Source organism: Rhinoderma darwinii, chromosome 11 (genome assembly GCF_050947455.1).
Source record: "Rhinoderma darwinii isolate aRhiDar2 chromosome 11, aRhiDar2.hap1, whole genome shotgun sequence".
NCBI lineage: Eukaryota > Metazoa > Chordata > Amphibia > Anura > Rhinodermatidae > Rhinoderma > Rhinoderma darwinii.
In genome coordinates, this window is record NC_134697.1 from 39474289 (window position 1) to 39498598 (window position 24310).

General features: G+C 43.1%; 1 protein-coding gene across 1 annotated transcript; it reads right to left on the reverse strand.

The window, feature by feature from the left end:
• Nucleotides 1-7326: 7326 nt before the first annotated feature.
• NRBF2 (nuclear receptor binding factor 2) lies at nt 7327-20282 on the reverse strand. Its single transcript, XM_075841137.1, has 4 exons — nt 19980-20282; nt 12960-13044; nt 9771-9811; nt 7327-8831 (listed from the first exon to the last, which is right to left on the reverse strand). Exons 1-4 carry the CDS (start codon nt 20007-20009, stop codon nt 8094-8096), a joined length of 894 nt encoding a protein of 297 aa, XP_075697252.1. The 5' UTR covers nt 20010-20282; the 3' UTR covers nt 7327-8093.
• Nucleotides 20283-24310: the final 4028 nt, after the last annotated feature.

The following is a 24310-nucleotide window of genomic DNA, read 5'->3' on the forward strand; positions in this document are numbered from 1 at the left end:
CCTGTACTTATTTTTTTTATAAGTATTGGACAAGGGGTACTGTATCAGTTGTGATTGGACAGTATTGGTCAGACAAAAGATGTAGTAACCCTTCGCCATAAGATTTGATCATAAATCATTTGCCTTTATGTGAACTTTTACCTCATCTGTGGAGCCCAAACGCTCCCAAGCCTGTGAGATTTCATGTCCTCTAATGTCACTTGCCAAATAGATCAGCTGACAAGCGACCTCTTAGTAATTCCTGGTCAGTGAGAATGAATCCATGATAGACTTGGCAGACTGAACGTCCATTTTCCAGCACTGGACCAAAAAGAGTCACTAGAAGATCACGTGATGGCAAAATAGCTCTACAATTAGAAAAAGGAAATCATGGAACATTCAGCTCACTACTAAGCATTTATAGGATAGAAGTGACTAGTCAGAACTGAAGATACACAAATATATACACAAACACAAAAATGTCAAAAGGTGTACACAGCCTTTAAGGCTATGTTCACATGTCGCGATAGTTGCAGATTTTTGAGCCAAAGGCAGAAGTGGTTTCAAAAGGAATGGGAAATATAAATAGAAGAACTTCTTATACTCTTTCTTCCTCCTGAAACCACTTCTGGCTTTGGCTCCGAAATCTACAACAAAATCCGCACAAAATCGTGATGTATGAACATAGTCTAACAGCGATCTTCCATTCCACCAAACCCCCCCAAAGAGGTCAAAATCTGTGAAGCTCCGTTGCCTTGTCCTTTCATTGTAGGGCTGCTCAAAATGTGACTATATCTACCGAACTGACATGGAGGAAACAAGATGGTCACCAGTATATCCCCTAGTAAAACAGCTGCTTTGCGAAGTTGAGGAGTCAATAAGAAGGATTTTTTGAGTTTTCAGAGCCGCTACTGTGTTATTCAAGAAATAACCTTCACCTGGACTTCTCCATGCCGCAGGCAAGTACACAGAAAGTTACGTAGAGGACATTTTTTTTATTTCAACAATAATACAGTTATCAAAAATCTACCACTGACAATATTTTGATGCTCACCTTCTGTAACACTCTGTGCTGCTGTTACCATTCCGGTAACAGGTGGCTTCAGGTAGCTCCTTGCTAACTTTAAGAACAAAGTAGACCGAAACAAGATGAAGACAGCAAATATATCATGATAATCAGACAATTACACAGGTTTTTCGCAAGAACTTTCATGATGTGTCCATCAGGCTTTTTTTATGTGCATTACCGGTTGAAAATATGGGCAGATCACAGACCTCTTCATATAGATATACAGGTCCGATAGTCGAGAATGCTACAAGATGACATTCTGGTGGCCGCTGACCAAAAGATTTGTCCACGATCATTGAAAGGTGGAATAACATCCATGCAAGGATATGCTATGATCACAATGATCTTTATGAAAGCCATTGATGTGCATGTCTATTGGCAACTTTAGAAGCTCAAACCTGACTTTTCTTTAGTCCATAGACCGTTCGCCTGCAGAACGGTGCTTCACATTCTGTGAATGTTTTTTTTTTCTTTTCACTGTTATTTACCAGGTTTCTTGACTGTATAACCAGGGTGGCCACAGTGTAACTTTCATGCAGCTGAGACAGAGAAAATAATCCTGTAGTCTAGATGTCTGATAATCATCCTTAACCCAGAAGGCAGATCATCGTCTTATGTTTGGGCTCACTGAAATAAAACATGCAATATTTATGTGCAGCACAAAACAATCTACAGCACATACAAAATAGTTGACCGCATCCATTCAGGCAAAAAAAAAAAGTACATCTTTATTGATGCATCCAACACAATCGCAGGGGGCCTTTGTCCAGCATGCTTGACCCCTGTGTGTGTAGCAACATTAGGGCTTGTCCACACTCAACGGAATTGCTGCAAAAAAATTCCACAGCAATTCCATTGAGAATAGCAAACTTTCCACTGCGGCAAAAACGCACCATTTCCTGCGTGTTTTTTTTACTGCAGAAAAATAGAATTAGTACTTACCGGCAATTCGGTTTCTATTGAACCCTCCATGACAGCACATCAGAGGTTGAATCTCCAACCCTAACAGGGACAAGAACACACAAAAGGTTAGATAGCCCCTCCCAAACTCAGTGTATTTCAAATAACCGAATGGAATAGTATCCAACATATCTATTACTCCATAAACATATTGGTGAGTACATATACACATTGGGAGGGCAATAACGGTGCTGTCATGGAGGGTTTAACAGAATTCGAATTACCAGTAAGTACTAATTCTATTTTCTCAAATACACCCTCCATGATGGCATATCGGAGAGTACCAAATAAATACGACTAGGGAGGAATTACAGTTCTCAGGACTTTCCTACCGAAGGAAAGATCACTGCTGTGAGAAAGATCTAATCTATAATGTCTCACGAACGTATGGATAGAGGACCAAGTGGCCACTTTACAAATCTGTTCTATCGAGGCGTTAACTTTTTCAGCCCAAGATATTGACATGGCTCTAGTTGAATGAGCTTTTAATTTATCTGGAGGGGATACATTTTGATTTAGGTAAGCCTCACAGATGGCTTTCTTTATCCAATTGGAAAGAGTCCTTTTTGAGGAATTCTTACCCTTATTTGCTCCAAAAGGCTGGATAAATAAGTTGTGATCTATCCTCCAGTCTTTTGTAGCTGCCAAGTAGGTAAACATGTTTCTCCTAACATCTAGAGTATGGAAACTCTTCCTCTTTGTTTGCGGGTTCTTGGAAAAAAAGAGGGGAGTATAATATCTTGCGACATATGAAAATGGGAGACTACTTTAGGTAAAAAGGTAGGATCAAGACGTAGGATGATTCTATCATCTAAAATCTGAAGATATGTTTGACTCGTTGAGAGAGCCTGAATCTCCCCTACCCTTTTAGCTGTGGTAATAGCGACCAGAAAGGCTGCTTTCCAGGAAAGATTTGTAATTCCGATATCTGCTATGGGTTCAAAGGAAGAGGATGTTAGTCTTTTTAAAGAGAATATTTAGATCCCACGGGGGAAGGTAAGACTGTTTACTAAGGGATAACCAATTGGCCCCAGAAAAGAATCTTTTCATCCAACGATGATTTGCTAAATCTTGGTCAAAATATGAAGTGCAGAAATCTGGACTTTTAATGTAGCAGGTCTTAGAATTTTACAGGAAGCTCTAAGGAAAAGGCTAAGATGTGAGCTATATCTGGATGGCATAAGTTAGGGATATCATCCTTGCACCAGGACAGGAATTTTTCCCATACCTTATTATATATAGCATTGGTGACATCTTTTCTGCCTGTCAGAAGAGTTTTAACCACTGCTTCGGATAGACCTCTAGCTTTTAAGACTATGCTCTCAGAAGCCAGGCTGCTAGCTGGAATTTTTGAGGGTTCTCGTGATAGATAGGCCCTTGGTACAGAAGGCCCGGGAATCATGGCAGGATCAAGGGTTCTACTATCTTTAGGCTGTGGAGCAGACCATACCAAGCCCTCTTGGGCCATAGAGAAGCTACTAGGATCTCTGTGAGATTTTCTCTGTGGATCTTCTGAAGGACTCTTGGAAGGAGAGCTATGGGGGTAAACGCATAGGCCAGGGAGAAATGCCAGTTATGAGCCAGGGCATCTACTAAAACTGGAATCTCTTGGATTTAGTGAAAAAATAATACATTTCCACTTTGGAGTTTTGTTGATTCGCAAATAGATCTATTTCTGGTCTGCCCCACAACTGTGTGATGTTCTCAGGACTTTCCTACCGAAGAATCTCTCTTTTTTAGGCACCACTCTTGTGGACGAAGATCCTTCCGACTGAGAAAGTCTGCCTGTACATTTAGAGACCCTTTTAGGTGGAGGGCAGAGATGGATCTGACATGTTGTTCTGCCCAGTTGAAGATTTTGGCTGATAGAATCTGTAGTTTTTTTCTCCTTGATGATTCAAGTAGGCCCCTGTCGTTATGTTGTTGGAATACATTTTTATATTTTGAGTCGCTTGTAAGATGTTCTGATACCCTCAATACTTCCAGGACTGCTTGGAGTTCCAGAAAGTTGGATGAGTGATGTCTCAGGTTTTGAGGCCAGACTCCCTGAAATGATGAGTGGGAGACCACTGCTCCCCAACCTCTTTTGCTGGCGTCTGTGGTGATGGCAGTCACAGGGAAGGGATTTCAGGCTACCCCCAGATTTAAATTTCTTAGGAGTGTCCACCAATTTAGTGAATGTTTCACTCCTATGGGCAATCTGATTTTCTTGTCTAAAGATAAGGGGGATCTGTCCCACTCTGAAAGGACTAACGCGTGCAACGTCCTTGATTGAGCTTTATGAAGTCATGGACCCCAGTATAGACAATCGCTGGTCTCATAAATGTCCTTGATTTTGTCAGAAACAAGGATATCTTCTTGATCAGCATAGATTTCTTCTCTGGAGGGAGAAATGACATCTGCTGATGTGAATTCAGGAAAAGCCCTAGAAATATTCTTCAGTGAGAAGGAGACAGATTGGATTTCTTGAGGTTTATAATCCATCTTAAATGCAAGAGGGTTTGAGAAATCTGATGAAGCTGTATGGAAAGTAGTGATGGCGTTGGAGAAACTAAGTGCTGGAGGGGAGAGAAGTGATCAATATTGTCTTGGGGGGGGGGGGAGATAGGCAGAAAACTCGATCCTGTAACCCTCTGAAATGTTAAGTGATCCATTGGTTTTTGGTGATCTGTTTCCACTGGAGAAGAAATCCTAACAGCCTGCCCCCCACTCTCTTGGCCTCATTGCCTATCTTGTTGTCTATTTTGATTGATAAAATATTTCTTCCTCTATATCCATTTGCATAACTCCAGCATCCTGTCTTTCTCTTCCCTTTATAGTCCTGACTGTAGCTACGAAAGGGACGAAAATGTGTCTTTTTCGTTGTTATTTTTGGCTCTGGCAAGGACTTTTTCTTGTCGGTAGCTTTCCCTAATATAGTCTCCAAGACAGGACCAAAGACATTCTCCCTGGAAGAGTAAAGCACATAATTTTAGTTTTGAGAGTGGATCTCCCATTCACATCTTAAAGAGGCTCGGTCACCACATTATAAGTGCCTACTACATAATGTGATTGCCGCTGTAATGTAGATTACAGCAGTGTTTTTTTATTTAGAAAAATGATCAATTTTTACCAAGTGGTGACCTATTTTAGATTTATGCTAATGACTTTCTTAATGCGCAACTGGGCACTTTTTAGCTTTTGACCAAGTGGGCGTTGTAAAGAGAAGTGTATGACGCTGACCAATCAGCATCATACACTTCTCTCCATTCATGTACTCAGCACAGTGATCTTGCGAGATCACGATGTGTTGTCACTTACTCACACATGAACGTTACTGAAGTGTCTTGAGAGTGACTAGACATCGCTTCCAGCCAGGACGCGATGTCTATTCACAATCCAGACACTTCGGTAACGTTTGTGTGGGACTTAATGACAGCAAGCGTGATCTCACGAGATCACGCTGTCATTTACAGGGCATCAGTCCTTTATTTCTTGAGGCAGGGATAGCCTTTTCTCAGGGTGTGTCCATTCCGCCTCTATAACAGCTTTTAGGTTAGGTCATGAATGGGAAAAACTAGTAGTCTTCTAGGCTTAAGCCCTGCAAACATTTCGTCATATATAGAATGAGATTCCTGAACCTCTTCTATGTCCATCGTGGCTCTAACAGCAGATATTAGTCAGTAAATTAAGACAAGAAATATTTTTTAACCACCTCAATTCAGGGGGTTGACAATTCTCCTTCTTAGTAATTTTCTGATATAGAAGGAATATATGAGTCGCTCTCATCAGACTCAATTTCTACAGTCAGTTTCGTCTTTTTAGGTGCGGGTGATGGTACAGAGGGCACAAAGGTTTGGGAAAAGGAAGCCAAGGAGGTCTGAACTTCCTGCTTTACAATAACTCTAGTTCCATCAATTAAAGAGGGCTGATCTTGGCTAATAATTTTCTCTGTGCAATGTTGACAAAGAGGTTTTTGTTAGTAGACGACATCTTCTTGCAACATATTGCACATTTCCGATACTAACTCTCCCTTATAGATTTAAAGGATAGCTCTCTGGGGGTGTCCTATAAAACAGAACAAGAAGGGAAAATAAGACCCACAATATGTATAGGGAAGATAAACCCATAGCCAGATTACTTACTGGAGCTGGGAGCACGCAGGGTTCAGAACCTAGCTTGGAGACTCCTCTCCTGTCATTATGGTAATAGTTATACGTCTTACCTGATGGAGATCTTCCTGTAGTCTGGCGGTGTTTAAATCGACCACGAAGACTGCGTGCTGATGGACTCCTCCCGTTCCATGGAGTTGCCTGTCCGGAGGAAGGCCATCAAATTTCTAATGTGCGTCAGATGCACAACCAGAAGTACATACACGCACTCCTAGCACTCCCTCTGGAGGATTAAGGCGTGTGTTCCAAGGTGGAACGCACGCGAGGATTGAGGGGAGTACGCACAGAAGTCAGGCTGGGGAGCAGCAATTCCGCTATGTGTGGACAAGCCCTAACTGTTCTGTGTTGGATGGATCAATATAGATGTACTTTTTTTTTTTTTAACTGAATGGATGCCATCAACTATTTTGTGTACGGTATCACATTGGATTCCTGGAGTGGGATTTCCGGTTGCAAGACTGCATGTTTTCCCACAATTCCTTATCTCTGCTAGAGTGCTGAAGATGTACTATTCATTTACCAGCACAAGATAATGGTCTCTGTGAACAGCCAGGCTATGGATTAGGTTGCACAGATTTTCGAGATTGTGTGACTGATATAAATTATCCGTGATAAGAACAAAAAACCCCAGTGCGGGTTATCGTCATGTTTACAGACTTCACCTTCAGAACTCTAGGCTAAGTCAATTCTATAATAAAATCCAATGTCAGAAAAAAGGAGCTTTACTTGACAAGTCAATATTTTATTTGAATGCCCTTTAAAATGTCTCTTTTGTGTATTGTATTCACTCACCCGGTTGTAGTTTTACCTGCAGTCCTATGTAATATCAAAATGACAAACCCATTCCTGCTGCATCTGTATAGTCTGCTATAGAAGTGGATACAAATAGAGATCGGCAAGGTCATTTGAGGAGATATTTGTGGAGGATGACTCCGGTTGATCATTATCATCTTCTTTACAGCCATCTCTGTCCACATCTTACAGGAAAAGATCTGTGCTCATTCAAGAATCTCAAAAGAAAGATTTCTTCTAATTTATCCGCCCAAGTGAGTGACATACGGAGACAGACCCTGTAGACTGGCACGGAGTGTGCCAGCTACATATATAATAGTTACTGAAGAGGAAACCCTTTGATTGTTCGTCCGCATAACACATAATCTAGACATGCCAGATATAAACACTCTTTATTGTCAATCGAGTACTGCCATTCAGCATATCTTGCACCCATGCACTGTTATATCGAGATACTGATCTTTTCAGTAAGTATTTTTAAACAATGCATAACACATACTTTAATATACAGCAAAGTTACAATGCACCCTGATTTTTTTTAATTTTGTAAACTGATTATTTAGAAATAACATGTAATTTGGTTCCAGAACAAAATAATGTACATGTCTCATTGTTTGTTTGAGGTGAAGATCTAGGAGTGCAATGTGGCACAAGTAGAATGTGTGCGTCTCTGCTGGACACACGTGATTTCTGAGTGAATAAATTCTGTGTACATTCTGAATGCATGGCATAAAGAATATGGTTCTGCTATCACGTAGGATAGACGTTCTGCATTGTTGTTACGGAATTCTCTATTTATAACTTATATATATATATGTATATATAAACTTACGCATATATAACTTTTAAAGATACTTTGCCGAAAGTTCTATATAAGTTACATCAGTCATTTGGTTTGAAATGAAACAATACTACTTTTCCTGTTTTTTTAAGAGCTCGCTTCTTACTCTCTCGTAGGATTTATTTTTCGATCTATACGACATAGGACCTCAGATTGAATATTTCACAGTGACGTGTCTACCAATGTACTGGAGTTCTCCACCTTTTATGGTAAACTCTGGCAAAGGCGCAGGGGCCCTTCCAATATTGCTGCCAAGATGGTCTTCCCTTGTGATTGTCCTCTGAATTTGTAAGTCGCTGCCCTAGCTGTCCATAAGTCCTTTAAACTCTGTGATTTGCGATTGTATATCTTCTGGGAGCTCAAGAGGAGGAAGATCTGGTAGGGGAATGTCTAGAGGAGGAAGAGTAGGTATAGTAATGTCCTTAACCTTCCCGGTATGTGCTACAAACTTCTGCCATGTAGATGAGGGGTTTGGAGAACTTCGTATCGGTTGCTGCAGACTCCACAGCTCAGACTTCTCCACAAAATCGGTGTCCGTGTCCATTTCTGGATTCCGTTGCAGTCTCGCCACCTCTGCCCGAAGCTTCCGGTTCTCTTTTTTCAATTTCTCATTTTCGGCCAGGAGAGTATCCACTAGTAGGTTCAGCTCTTTAATCTTGGTGGCCTGCTCTTCCAGTTTAGTTTTGTCATCTTTAGGGACTCTATTTGCCTTGTAAGGTTCCAGTGGCTCCTTCCTCTTCTGCAGCAGATATAGTAGAGAGTCTGGTTCTCTGTCAAGGACACTGTGGATTTCCTGCAAAGACTTCCCTGGGTTAGGACTGGATTTCTGGCCTGCAGAAACAGGTGTATTTTGGCTGTCAGTGTCATCTGCGGAGGACCTGTATGACGTCTGCAGATGTGTTGTCAACTCCTTTTCTGCAGCTATTGCTTTTTGTTGAGCTCGGAGTTTGTCTTCTCGTTTGGCTCTTTTCAATCTTTCCTGAATTAATATCTGCTGTTTTATATGACTATCTCGCTGCAGTTCCAATGACAGCTGAGCCTATAGCAGAAATAGACATGTAGACAAGGTCAAATCAATACTGCACTCAAAAAGTACCTTCACTTCTATTGGAGAATCAGTATAACTACATTTGTTTCCCACACAGGGGGAGAACATAAAAAAAAAAATCCCTTGAACATGACTTCCTTTACAATTTTGATAGCAGTCTGACATAAATCTCGACCCAAATTCTTAACAATTGGTACCCAAGGATTCCAGCTCATTTTGTTTCTATATCCAATGAGATTTCCCAACGTCACTTTTAACAATGACTAAATCCATTGCCTACTCACTCATATCCTGACATGCTCTGTGCGCCTCTGACACTTCTATACTATGGAAGGTTGGACTGTCATTAACGGTGTTACACAGGACGGCACACGACACGAATGTGGTCTAATGAGAAACATATCTATACGGATCATAAGCAACCTACCTATAATACAAACTGAGAGGGTCAGCTTTGAGGGCATTATACTGTGTGAAGGGGCAGTGTCTGGGGTATATTATATACAGTAGTGTACAGCAGGCTCAGGGGATATATATTAATTAAATGGCATAGCATGCAAATAAGGGGCGTTACATGCAAAAGGGGTGGGGTCTAAATAATTGTTCATTAAACATAAATCGAGGTTACATGTCCAATTAATCGTGATTTTGATTTCGGTCATAATCGCCGAGCCCCAATACAAACATAGCCATAATTTGTGCTGATGAGCAGTGATGTGACACGTATGCTTCACGATGTAGGTGCTATTTTAAAAGCATAATCATATTTCCTGTCATATTGTTACAAACGGCAGCTGTGTAAAAATAGAACAGATTTCAGCTTACAACTGTAAATAATGTGTTACAAACCAAAAAGCTATACTGTTCCCTAGTGTGAATAGAGCCTTAGTGATAGTAATTAAAAGCATGGCTGCTGTTGGGCCATCTTACCTGCTCAGACTGTGTCAACCTTTTAGCTTCCAAGAGGTAGGCTGTAATAAATAAAACATAATAATACATGTGAACATAAACATTTTTATTTGTTGTATATAAGGTAAAGATGTGGTTTGGACAGTAAATCCATTTGGGCCAATAACGGGCCCAAAGCAATTGTGTTTCTGCCCTGTCCCATTGACCAGGCAGAGCAGCACGCATTTTGCTTGACACAAAGCGCGTCATGGCAACCCGGTCATCTTGATAGATGTGGGTCACAGAGGTGGGACCCCATCTATCAGACATTTGTAACAATCTATAGATACGCCATGAGAGTCATCAGAATACCCCTTTAATGATTTACGCCTCATGCACACAGGCGAGTGTGCCGTCCGAGTCTCGTCAGTGATCTGAGGAAAGATGGAACGCGTTCTATCTTTCCTCGGATCGGAGACTCGGACCATTTTTCACAGACCCGATTCACCCGTGCTTTATTGCCCGTGCAATGTTTCAGCTCCGTCCATTAGAGCCTTTCTTGCTTGAGAAAGGCTCTAGTGCATTGAGCTGAAACGTTGCAAGGGCAATAAAGTACCCATCTTTTATACTTTATTTTTCGAGTTGCTGCTCGTTCTTTCGATTGCTGTATACTTGGGACATTGGTCTGTCCCACAGGGCTGTGCTGCTGGATTTTTTTTGTATATCTATATATACTGATCATTTAAAAAGGAAAACCTGGCAATAATTTATAATTATTATAGAGTTGTCTTGTTTTTTTTTGTATTAGTAGAATAGGACATTATACGGTTTTCTAATATATATGCATTATAAATACTGCATGAGGCCCCTGTCACAGTGGAATGGTATAGCCCACAGATCATTCCTGTGTAATGTATCCACAGGCTAACTAGGGCCGGGCGATTAAATCGCCCTCAAGGTCTTTGACTATTCTGTTTAACAGAATCGTTGAATCGATTCTCTAGTGGAGCCATCGCACCATGCTGCAGGCGGAAGCTCTGTCTTGCCACCTCATCACCTGCCTGGTCCACCCCGCCTGAGAAGCTTCCATTCTTTCCCTGCTTCCCCACAGAACTGCTGTGCTGTACTGTACTGAACAAAATGATCCAGTACAGCACAGCAGTTCCGTGGAGAAGCAGGGACTCCTAGTATAGTACCGCACCACCCTGTAGATAACCCCCCTCCCACCTGTAGCTAGCACTACCACCTCCACATAGATGACACCACACTCTGGCCAGGGATTCTGCTTCTAGAGGGAGTCCCTGACATCGCTGTCCATATATGGGACAGTGACATCAGGGGCTCCCTCAGAGCGGAATCCCCGGCCAGAGCGTTGGCAACCTCTGGCCGGGTATTCCGCTCCAGGAGGAGCCCCTGTCAATACTGTCCATATATGGATAGTGAAGCGAGGGGCTCTCTCTAGAAGCAGAGTCCCCGGCCAGAGCATCGCAAGATCTCTGGCCTGGAACTCCTGTCAGGGGAAAGCCATGATGCCACTTTCTATATATGGTGGGCACAGTGGCGCCCGCAGCGGCGTATTCAAGGGGTTGGGACAAAAAAAAAAAAAGACAAATGAAATCCATTATTATTATTTTTTATTTTAACGGCCATGAAAAACAGATGGCAAATAGATGACAAATGGCCATTAAAAATGGACAGACGGACTGGAAATGGATGAACGTTTGGAGACACACTGATGCAAAATGGCCATGAAAAACTGACAGTTGATCAGTTTTTTAATGGCCTTTTTTTTTTTCACTGTGTTGTGAATATAGCCTCAGACTATGATGCCAGGAGTCCCGTTCACATGTACCATGGTCAGGCTGGGAAATCCGGCTGACACACGGAAAGTTTTTCACGGTCCAACCATGGTCGTGTGAATCCGGCCTTAACGCCAAAGTGCCCGCTCGGCGCTACCTGCTGGCCCCTGCTGCAATTTAGGCAGCTCTCACCTGCAATGTCGGAGACCGGCTGAGGTGGTGACGCGCGGAGAGGGATGTTAGTGCACGCAGTGTATAATTAATTATAGATTCTGTTAACCTGTTCCCCGAGGGGGGGGAACAGGTTAACAGAAGTTATAATCAATTAGATAAAGTATTTGCAGAGGTTAAAAGTTGCAAAGTTACCCTCAATTATTATTGCAATATATGTTAAAAAGTTATTTATATAAAAGAAGATAATTTATTAAGTTAACTCTTGGTATTTTGTTCAGTTTATTTAATTTAATAGTAATAAGAAAATAGATTCTAATCGGAAATCACTCATATGGTTGTAAAAAAAAAAAATCAAAAAAAAAATCTAGATTGTATTTTTTGCCAAAATCGCCCAGCCCTAAGGCTAACTGAATATGACATCAGTCATGTGACTACACACACACGATGTGACCCCTAGAATTCAGCTAGCAACAGGGTTACATGACATACAAGTGTTGGGGCCACATAGGACACTACAAAGAGCGTCTATCACTCTGGAGGATCTGTCCTATCTTGACCTACACAGACAATCCGTTGATGTGAATGGACACTGTGTAATTCTTAATTTCCCCTGTGGTGGCACTGCAGGGAAATTGTACACATACTGCCAGGTTTCCCTACACATTACAGCTTATTGCTGGGGGTGTCAGCATGGGGACACTTTATGATCTGCTTCTTAACAAGCGGCCCTTCTAAAAAGTATGAATTGTCCAAAGCGGAGAACCCCTTTTAAAGATTTATTTAACTTTTGATGAGCTGCACATTATGGGATTGTTAGAAGACATTGTCTCTCACTGCCAATGTTCTTCTTTAAATTAGTTTTTCCCTGAGTTACACTGCGTCTTTAATGGCATTGAGCTACAGATAGCATCCTTCTATTGTACGAGTCTGAGAAGTAGTAACATAACCTTGGCATCGTTTATCTCAGGGACTTTTCCAGGCGTTTTGCTAAATCAAGATTATGACATAATGATGTGCAAAATCTTTACCATTATTTAATAATAAGAATATCATGCGACATTGGCAGATGTATGGTCTATTTGATGAATCTACTACTAAACGTGTGTTGGTAGTATGTATATTTGCACAGAAAAACACGATTTGGCAATTTTAACCCCTTAACGACTGCCCATGTTTGTTAACTGGACGTCCGTGGGCTTTATGCCGGAGTGTTTGTCTTTTTAAATGGCTTTGATAAAGGTACGAGTATAAGACATACCAGCAGCTTTCCTGTGACATGCAATAGCTTCTTCATATTTTCCTGTAGCCAGAAACCGGTCTGCTTTTCTGCTTTGTTGATGTGCCTGTGAACATGAAGAATTGATATGACAATTAGTAACATGCTGCAAGCAAAACCCTCTCTTCATTGCATAGTAATAGTTATTAGCGCCAAGACGCTCTTCTCCAAGTATAGATGATACGTACACGGAAACCAGGACTATAGATGATGTGTCCACTTGTACAGGTATTGTCTGACAATATATCATTTTTACTCTTAGAAATAGACATGTTACGTACACGTGTTTAATTACAAGGCCATCATTTTGGTCCTCGTTCCTAAAGGGAAGTTTTCGTTTCCTTTTTGCAGTGATCTAATTTTTGTAAATAAAAATATTGCTGGAAACATGGGTCAAAAATATGCCGGCGTAATCGAGCCAGAATTTGGGGCAGCGCCGGCAGCAAAGAAGGAGGTCTCCCATTGACAAGCATGCAGCAGGTGATTGGTCTGTTTTGGCAGGCTGTCGGAGAATGTATAGCGCAGAGCGGTCTCTGTAGCCAGTAAGAGAGCGCTGTGGTAAACGCTGTGCCGCCATTTACTGCTCGGCAGGTGACTGGTAAGCAGTTTCTTGGTCAGTAGACAGAAGTGGTTTTAAAACCGTCTCAAATATCGCGTCTCGGCATACACACGGTTGAAAACAGCACCGATAAGCTGTTGAGCGCGGTTTTCAAATTGTTAATAACAGACCCTTATTGTGTGCCAGATTGTGCACACACACTAATTACGTCCGTAATTGACGGAAGTATTTCGGCCACAAGTACCGGACCGAACACAGTGCAGGGAGCCGGGCTCCTAGCATCATACTTATGTACGACGCTAGGAGTCCCTGCCTCGCTGCAGGACAACTGTCCCGTACTGTAATCATGTTTTCAGTACGGGACAGTTGTCCTGCAGCGAGGCAGGGACTCCTAGCATCGTACATAACTATGATGCTAGGAGCCCGGCTCCCTGCACTGTGTTCGGTCCGGTACTTGTGGCCGAAATACATACCCTAAACCACACGGCCATTAACAAAGCGATTTGAGAACCACGCTGAACAGCATATGTTGTGGGCTATTCAGCCACACCGCTGCCTCGTCTAAGCTGCCCGGTGGTTACTACGCGGGACCATAACCTATTGCAGATTTATGGGAACACCCATTGAGGCATGGCCAGCATTTGTGTGTTCCTACGATGTGTAGGGATTCCCACTTATGTTTGGTGTATGATGTAAAATAGGTTTACAATGACCCAAATTCACGATTTATGTAAAATGTTGTAATAAAGATCAACTATTCTCTACACAAACAATAAATTAGTGGGGGGTTTTTATTCGTCTGCTGATATCTTGAGAATATTTTAATAAACACAAGCCAAGAGACTGGTCAGACTTGGAAATGTTCTTCTAGTCTCATTTCACTTTCATCAAGCCAGCCTTAGGGCTCATACACACAACCATATAATGACTCCATACAAGCTCCGAGTTGTACGGAGCCATCATATGGCCCCCATAAAAGTCTTTGGAGTAATAGTGTACCCCTGGGTAGGATTCCAATTTCATACAGCAGCATAAAAGTTATTTTTTTCTGTTGGATTAATATAGAATCCATCAACAAAAAAAGAATGTGGCATGTGCCACATTATTGAAGTTTTCTATACAGAGTGCCTACAGCTCAGGCTCTCTTCAGATCAGATTTCTGAACTATCTTTATCGTGTATTTTAGGAAAGCTCCCGACGTAGGCAATACACATGTCCATAGTGTCCTTTTGGCTTTCTACATCAGCGTACCTTTTTTGTGAAGGATGGAATTATTTAGTAAACTACGCTATTCCATCCGAGGGAGCCTGCAAAAAAAACAAAAACATATCCTGCGCTGCTCAGTATATATGGTTAGTTTGTTGTTGTTTTTTGTTTTTTTTTTAACATGGGAGCCCGTGCGTGAGGGATGCCACTGTTATGCATCTGTAACAGATATATGTGGGGAAGCTACGGATGTCTCTATCCATATATGGCGAGTGGTATCAGGAGCTTCCCCAGGGCCAGAGTCCCCAGGCAGAGCACTAGGTACTGGACAGTGACGTCAGGAGCTTCCCCAGGGCTGGCGCCCATGAGCAAAGCATCAGGTAGCGCTCTGCCCAGGGCCAGAGTATCCAGGCGCTGGGTCGGGGCTGTTTGGATGACTTATTCCACTGTATGGCATGCAGTTGGATACGTTACAGCCTTCTGTCGGAGGTATATGTCTAGAGTCCTCCCGATGTATGACTCAGACCAAAGGCAATAACGCCACGTGAAGAGGGCCGAGTGCCGCCGCACATGCAGACAACACACACACACAGCTCTGTATGGGCAGCACAGCCCATTCTAGCTACCATATGGGGTCCCATAAATTATATTCTCTATAGACTGTCTTCTCAGTCTACTAACGAATACTGTATAGAGTTTTTAGTAGTAAAGTTCACTTAAAGGTGTAGTCAATCTCAACATTTACCGGATTGACTTTTGGTATGTGTAAGATTTCTGGTTTAGGGTTTCTTTAATACAGTGATTACCATTCGGCAATGCTCTTATACACAGCTGTGAAGTCTCCAATTATTAGTAATAATGGGGAATTACGGATAATGATATCATGGCGTTACAGTGAGGGCATACTTCCAACAGGCTATGTGAGCAGATAAACTTCTGGATGACATGTCATAAGGGCAATGTATTACACTAGCCTGGAGAATGCATAAATGATTAACCTCACCTAGCACAACAGAAAGAAAACAAATGAGAAACAGCAGAGGAATGTCCTACACAGAGCACACAAACTACGTCCACACCACCGCTCAGCCCGGAAATCACGAGCACCGGTGCGGGGACGCACACCACTTCGTACAAATAAATAACCCATCATTTATCAACATCCCTGCACAATTTATTCTTGCAGTCTAGTGTAATAGAGGCCCCCCTCCCCCGCAGCATTACCAAGAATACATAAAACTATCTCCTAATCCTGTCCAAAATAAATTTTTACTAAAAAATGTTTAGGCGTAATAATAGAGTAGACAAGTGAACCCCAGAACTGCCAAAATCTGGATGTACTAATGTACCATATACAGGTCCAGTCTCCCAATAACCATTTATTTATGCCACTGTAATATTAAGACCTTCTGGCCAGTTATAAGCAGCTGGATTACAGGGCTGGACAAATCCCAAGAGTCTGGTTTCCATTGTTTTCGGTCTATAGATGTTCTTGGGGAAAAAAAAAAAAGAGAGAAAAAGCAGCGAAGACATAAAACAAGAATGTAGACACATTCGGCTTGGGGCACACGGGTAGTTATTGGATGAAAAGTAAAGCATGCCTGTCGCCACATCCAATAAACGTCACCAAGTATCTAGACTTGTCAGTGTAATTTTAAGTTAACGCTTAGGGTTAAATTGAAGTTGATGTAGAAAAAACAATTTCCTTGTCTAAATGCAAGATAAAACTATACTGTGAACCTTCAACACAGATGTGAACAGGCCCGAAGGCCCTTTTTACATCACGCTATTACCTTCTGTTTGACCTATACGCCGGTAAAAGCTCCCAACATATCCCACTGTATAGGCGTACAGTGCGTGAGTGCGATACGTCGCCCTTAGGCTCCTATTGTAAAAAACATGTTATTTGGTGGTTTAGCAAAAAAACAAGAAAAAAAAAAACAAACGGGACCAATTTTGGCAGAGAACCGATGTCTTCATGGGTTAAGGGCTAACTAACAGCGAAAGATATCGGGGCAGCAGCGAGTCTGTGTTTTTATATTGAGGTGGTGCATTATTAAGCAGTACTGTTTCAGTGGATTGCGGACCGCAGACACACCTTACTGCATAGTTGTACACAACACCTCGTTCATTTTTAGAGAATTTTTGTGGCATAGCAGCATTTGGGTTTTATGGCCATATTTATGCCCGCTACCTCCTAGGGTCCAGTCTTTTGTAGCAATCACTTTGGTGGACTTGACATGACTATGTATTACATGATCACCTAATTCTGTAGAAATAGAAAGACCATTCTGGGAGCTGTAGTCCTAGTAGAGAGCCCAGGATGAGCAGTCCAATTACAATATGAGATAATAATACCCTTTGTCTAATTTTTAATGGACGACAGCTATTGGTAGAAAAAACATTGCATCTCATGGGCATGTCGTGGAGCCCAGAATAATAGAAAAGCCTTTCTGTGGGCATGCGGACTACTAGGCAGGATAATCTCCGCATACATCACCATGTTGTGTACGGAGCTCTTAATTACACAGGGAAATTATAAACTGGGTATACAACTATTCATTCCGGTTTCATATAATGCTATATGGCAGCACACAACAAACAATAATACAAATTCATTAGAATGGGGGTCTGACAATGGCTTCTTGAATATAACGGGCCTCGTGTCTCAAAGAAAAAGAAAGTGACCTGCTTACCCATGCCAACCAGTGTTCAGCTAATATTTTATAAACTACACAAAAAAAATGAACCATAGGTTTTGATTGGCTGACACCACTTTCTCTCAGACTTTTGATACACGAGCTTTGATGTTTCCGACATCTTACTGTGAGCATGAATGTACAGTGTTACATTTCATTCATGTCTAGTGGTAGTAGTGTGGTAGAGTCACATCACTACCAAGACTAAAAATAACGCAGACAAGGCCTCAATCACCCTACAGCTCGATTCACTTAAACCGCGGGCGGTACGGGTCTTGTGGACACATTACGGCAGTCTGAATGAGGCCTTTAAGAAAAATGCCACAAAAGTAGTGCACCAAAAGTAGCAGAGCTCTCATGTGGTACTTGTCATAATAAACAACATGTGGATGCAGTTGTCCAGTCTTCTGTAAATAAAATCTAAATCATTAAGGCCTCGTTCACGTCAGCGTCACCCTTCCATTCGTGGGTACCATTAGGCCTTTCCGTTGGAGGAACCCATGAATGGAAACCATAGCTTCCGTTTGCATTACCATTGATTTCAATGGTAATGCTTCCCTTGCAGATGGTTTCCGTTCCGTAACGTTTTTTTTTTGTGGAAACCATAACGGAAACCTTATGGAATGGAAACAAACGAAAAACATTTGCAATGAAAGCATTACCATTGAAATCAATAGTAAAGCAAACACAAGCTATGGTTTCCCTTTCTGTTCATGGGTTCCTCCAACGGAAAGATCTCCCATGAACGGAAGTTTGAAGCTGATGTGAATACACCCCAACCCGCCACATCCATTTTTTCTTTACCTCCTTCCAATAGCCATAACGGTTTTTATTTTTCTGTCAACATAGTTGCCATAATTTTGGGCCATGGGCAAATCTGTGACGTGAACATAGTCTAAGGCTATGTTCACACGGGGTATTTTGCAGGAGGAATATCTGCCTCAAAATTCCATTTGGAAGTTTGAGGCAGATATTCCTCTCCCTGCACGCCGATTTTCTCTGAGTTTTTCGCCCGCGGCCATTGAGCGCCGCGGGCATAAAACAGCGCGAAATACGCTTTCTCCTGCCTCCCATTGAAGTCAATGGGAGGTCAGAGGCGGAAGCGCCCGAAGATAGGGCATGTCGCTTCTTTTTCCCGCGAGGCTGTTTTACTGCTCGCGGGAAAAAGACGCCGACGCCTCCCATTGAAATCAATGGGAGGCATTTTCGGGCCGTTTTTGCCGAGTTTTGCGACGCGGTTTCCGCGTAAAAAAACTCTGCAAAATACCCCGTGTGAACATAGCCTTACACTTCTCACGGGTGAAGGTTTGCTACAGTATAAACAGTCTTGACGATCCTCTCTGAGATGAACAGCCTGATCTTGCCTACACGGATACATTTTAAGGGTCTGTTTCACATAAGCGCTGCCCTTCCGTTGAGGGGTTCCGTTGGAGGTCCGTCTGAGGTTTGCGTCAGGTTAACCCCTCAACGGAAAGGCAAACAGAAACCTTAGCTTCCGTTTCCCTCACCATTAATTGTTTAGCAAAATATTGAGGCCAAATATTCATGTGTGCGCAAATTTGGTTGCATGGCAACACTTTTATCTTGGCCGTACGTGAGTAGAGCCGGCTGTGGTGTCCCACTAACCCAGGAAGTGCCCGCTGAGAGAAGTGCCACCCTCTGCGGTCTCCTGATTGGGAGAATTTAGGATGGACAAATGATCGGGCACAATCCTCTGTGCGTGCTCCTGCCCAGTCTTTACCCTGCGTAACGCAGCTGCACCCTACACAGTTACCTTCCCCTGGGGGACGGGTGGCAGACAAGTTGCAGCCTGCCGGTTGGGTATCCCTGCCCTAACAAAAAATGATAATGGGAATCTCTAATGTAGGAATGGGTTAAACTAATCCCAAGGGCAAGGTAAGAAAATTTGCTGCTGGCACCTTTTTGGGTTATGTCTGTGAACGTTCTTATTGGTTTCTAAAGTGGAACGCGCAGTAAAACTCCACGAATCAAAGCACTGGAAATCCAGACAATCCAGCATGAGACAATCAGTATAATCCCATGCCAGATTAAAGGGAAAATGTCCTGACTAGACTTGTCTGTTCTCTGCCGCACGTCCCGGAGGCCTCAGGACCTAATGTGATATTTTGTATGCATATTATCTGGCTAGGCCTCATGCCGGGGCCTATACTATGCCTCAGAAGCTGGCGCGTGGGCATCAACGCCCATGTCCACAGTGGTGTAGGCCCCAGCACCAGACATAGATTTGCTGCTCGATGCAAGTTCTTGTCAGAGGAGTAGAAAACAGAAGAGACAAATGTTTCCTATTATAGGGGAATATGTATAGACAGAGCTGTAGTCCCTGTAGAAACAGAACCCTGGCTTGTTACATTGTAGCCACACAGTTACTGCAGTACTACAACCCCCATGATGCGCTGGGACTTCAGCCTCTATAATCCTGCAGCACTAGACAGGTGGTGCTTAACCCTTATGTGGCAGGAAGGTGACAAGCAGGGAAGACACATCATATGTGATGCAGTACAGGGGAGAGGCACTCACCAGGTTCAGTGGACTTTCCATCACTTCCATAGAGCCCGGCTGTACGTGTATGTGGGAGAAAAAGCAGGCTGCTAGACAGGAGGGGGCGGCCTGGGTCCGGGATCTGTCATCGGGCTGCGCGGTCACTGATGCTCTGGGGAGAAATCTTTGGGTCCGATCCCGGCTGTGTCAAAACAGACAACAGCTCCTGCAGCAACAACAACAACTTCCTCCTTTAGCCCCGCCCGTCAGCGCGTCACTCTCCACGCCGTCAGGACGTAGCTAGGGCGGCGCTGCCTGGGAGGGTCGGAGTAGGACTGCGGGCGGTGCATGTTGTCGGGGAGACTGCTAGAGCGTCGTCTTGTGAGTCACTTGCTGACCGGCAGAGGGCGCGCCGCACCATTCAGAACGCTAATTGCAGCTGCTACCGCGCCGTCTTGTGAGTCATGTATTGACCAGCAGAGGGCGCGCAGCAATATATCCAATGTCTGCACTAGTAGTCAGCAGCAATGCCCTGTTGTGATTGTGGACAGAGGATATATTTTCTCCATTCCCCGCTAAACCACAACCTTTTTCAATTTGTTAACCCTTTAATGACCAGCCTATTTTAAACCTTGATGACCAAGCTATTTTTTACGTTTTTCCATCGTCGCATTCCAAGAGCTATAACTTATTTTATTTTTGCGTCGACATAGCTGTATAAGGTCTTGTTTTTTTTTTTTATTAGCACCATTTTGGGGTACATATAATTTATCGATTAACTTTTTTTGGGGCGTAATAGAAAAAAAACCCAGCAATTTTGCCACTCTTACACAGTTTACCATGTGTTCTATATAACATAACTTTATTCAGTGGGTCGTTACGATTGTGATACCAAATTTATATAGTTTTCTTATGTTTTACTACTTTTACACAGCGAAAACTTTTTTTTTTTTAAATTATTTGTTTGTGTCTCCATATTTGAAGAGCCATAACGGTTTTATTTTTCTATGTAACTAGGCCATGCCAGAGGCATCCGCTACAGGCAGACCTGGGGGCCTTTAATATACCCCCGGCTGCCATAGAAGACACTGGCACCCTGCAATCTCATAGCAGGGTGCTGGTGGGGTGAGAGGGGGAGCTCCCTCCCTCTCTCCAAAACCACTTAGATATTGAGCACCGCATCTAAGGGGTTAAACGGGCGGATTTCGATCCGCCCGCTCGGGCAGCGCTGCCCCAAGTTCTCAGCCACCGGAGGTAGCTGAGAACACGGAGTTATAACTGCTCCCAGCGCCGCAGATTTATTCTGATGCAGCGCCGTGAAAAGGCGAATGTATCAGAATAAAGCCCATTTGTGGCCGCCGTGAAAAGGCGTGTTGGCCATCAGTAACGGGATAAGAATGTCTAGTGAGGCACAAACATAGTGTGAGTTTTAACAAGAAATTTAAGCAGACACAAGACAAACCTGTAGGAAAGCAGTAGTTTATCTAAGGGGTGGAAATACCATATGCGCAACCAATGCATATGCACAGGGGCCCAGCAGGGGGCGCACTGTTACCTTAAAAGCAGCTTCCTACTGCCTATTAGATTCCATGTACAGTATTGGACTGAGCTCAGGAATTTCATGGCTCTCAATTACTTGTGGCAGGGGCGTTGCTAGGGTCTTAAAAGATCAGGGGCCCAAGGAATATATTCCCCCCCCCAAAAAAAAATAAAAAATATATAAATGTACTGTATCAGTCCTGCCCCCAAACAATTTTCCATGTCATATTAAACACTTCTTTATATATAATATAGTGATACAGTTACAAAATAATACCACTATATAGAGGCCATCACAAGATACTAATTCAGTGACGTGTTCTCTGATTGGAGTCGGCCCAGACCGACATGATGACTTCTCCAAGGCCTGAATCTGCAGAGTTTCCTGACAGACACCTTTGGCTCCATGCTTTTCTAGTACATCCCGACCTTCTCTTCACAAACTTTCAATCCTGCTGCCCCCTTTTATGCCAACCTGCTGCTATTCCCAATACTGTGCCTGCTGTGTTGCCCAGTACCCCAAATACTGTACTGCAGAAATATTAGTGCCATAGAGAGAGTCCCCCTGCAAATACTGCCTCACACAGATAGTGCCCCCTACAGTAATTAGTATCACACATATTGCATCTAAAAATTATGTCAAGCAAAGAGCGCCCCTGACAGTCATTTAGTGGCCCCCAAATATAATTGTGCCGCAGGCAGTGATAATGCCAAGAGAATAGTGGCTAGAAAAATATAATATTGTTTCAGGCAGTGCCCCCAACAGTAATAGTGCTCCCCTACAATGCCCCAAAAGTAACTGTGCTAGAGTGCCCCCATTAGGAATAGTGCTTCCTCAGAGTACCCCCATTGGAAATAGTGCTCCATTGGTAATAGTGCCCCCCTGAATGCCTCCATTGGTATCAGTGCCTATATTAGTAATAGCGCTCCCCCAGATTGGTAAGGCACTCTTCCTAATGGGAGCAATCTGGGGGAGCACTATTAATAATATAGGCACTATTACCAATGGTAGCACTCTGGAGAAGCTGCTTTACTCATGGGGGAACTCTAGGGGAGCACTTTTATTAATGAGGCACTCTGGGGGAGCATTATTACCAATGGAGGCATTCTAGTAACGCACTCTTCCTAATAGGAGAAGAGTGTCTCCATTGGTAATAATGTTCTCCCAGATGTATGTATGTATAATGCTCCCCACAGCGCATGCTGGCCCGATTATTTCACTACGCAACCCTGCGCCATTCATCTGCATTCTCATAGGTTACGGCCTTGGTGGACGGTGTCCTATGGTAATGAACAGGGGGGGGGGGGGCAGGGAACCATAGTCTCTCATGCTCTGCTGTAGTGTTCAACTGCAACAACGCCCCCGACTGGTGGATTATTAGAGAGCCATAAGGGGATTCTTTTTGATGAACTTCAAGTTAGAAACTCAAATAACTACATGTAAATAAGAAGGTGATTGGTTTAATTGATGAAAATCTGTTCTATCCATGCAAAGAAGCTTGAAAGGTACCTTTAGTTAGTCATCATGTCATTGCGGCAGGTGGTGTGTTTGTGATTAGTTTTTTTGTTGTTTTTTCTCAAATCTAAATATACAAAATACAGTATCTTCCCATAAATATTACCCAACCAATCAAAAAAAAAAACAGGAGTCATATAGATTAATTCACGTCGACTGTCTCAATTATTTAAATACTTTTTCTAAAGCCGTTACTTCCCACCTCCAGCCCCACCATATATATTCTATAATAGTAGACGATCAGGGGCGTAACTGGGGAAGACTGGGCCCCATAGCAAACTCTTGACCGGGGCCCCCCCTGGGTTCCACAAGCAGCCCCCCTTATAAATAGTGCCCCCTGTAGAATGTGCCATACAGCCCCCCTGTAGACAGTGCTATATAGCCCCTCCTATAGATAGTGTGACACCCCATTTGCAGATCGCGCCCCCACCTCCCCCTTGTAGATAGTGGCATACAGCTCCCATGTAGATCTCGCCATAAAGCCCCCACCGTATATAGCGCTATACAGCTCCCACTGTATATAGTGCCACACAGCCCCCCCTTAGTAGAAAGTGCAGCACAGCCCCCCCTTTAGTAGAAAGTGCCACACACAGACCCCTGTATATTGCGCCACACTCAGCCCCCTGTAGATAGAGCCACAGCCCTCCCATTGTAAATAGTGCCATACAGCTCCCCCTTGTGTATAGTGCCACACAGCTCCCCCTTGTGTATAGTGCCACACAGCTCCCCCTTGTGTATAGTGCCACACAGCTCCCCCTTGTGTATAGTGCCACACAGCTCCCCCTTGTGTATAGTGCCACACAGCCCCCCCCCTTGTGTATAGTGCCACACAGCCCCCCCCCTTGTGTATAGTGCCACAAGGCAATGGCACATCCGAGAAAGTTGTATCAGCCAGGGAGATGTCACTCAAACATGGAAAGGTGGGTTTGGAGGCAGGACTATGTGACTCTTCAGGATAGCGGCACCGAACCATGCCCCTCTAATGAGTAATTAGCATATAGTGTGCGTCGTTTTAAAAGTGGATTTTAAGAATTTTGCTGCATCGGAAAAAAACATACAAGGGAATGTTTGGAAATATTGTCAGGTCATGTATTACCGCATGGTGGCGGTTCAAGGGCTTAAAACGACATGACAGATTCCCATTAAATATACAATGAATTGAGAACAATTCCATCTGTCCTGCAATTTTGTTATTATAAATATATCCTATATAATTACAGATCCAGAACCAAGGTCTGACATATATACAGTACATAAATACAGCACCACAACCAAGCTCAGTACATAAATACAGCAATAGAACCAAGCTCAGTAC

Coding starts and splice junctions, on each gene's coding strand:
- NRBF2 (XM_075841137.1), bottom strand. CDS start 20,009: ATGGAAGTGATGGAAAGTCCACTGAACCTG. Junction 9,812..12,959: donor ATGTCACAGGAAAGCTGCTG/GTATGTCTTATA, acceptor TATTTATTACAG/CCTACCTCTTGGAAGCTAAA. Junction 8,832..9,770: donor GGTTGACACAGTCTGAGCAG/GTAAGATGGCCC, acceptor TTTCTGCTATAG/GCTCAGCTGTCATTGGAACT.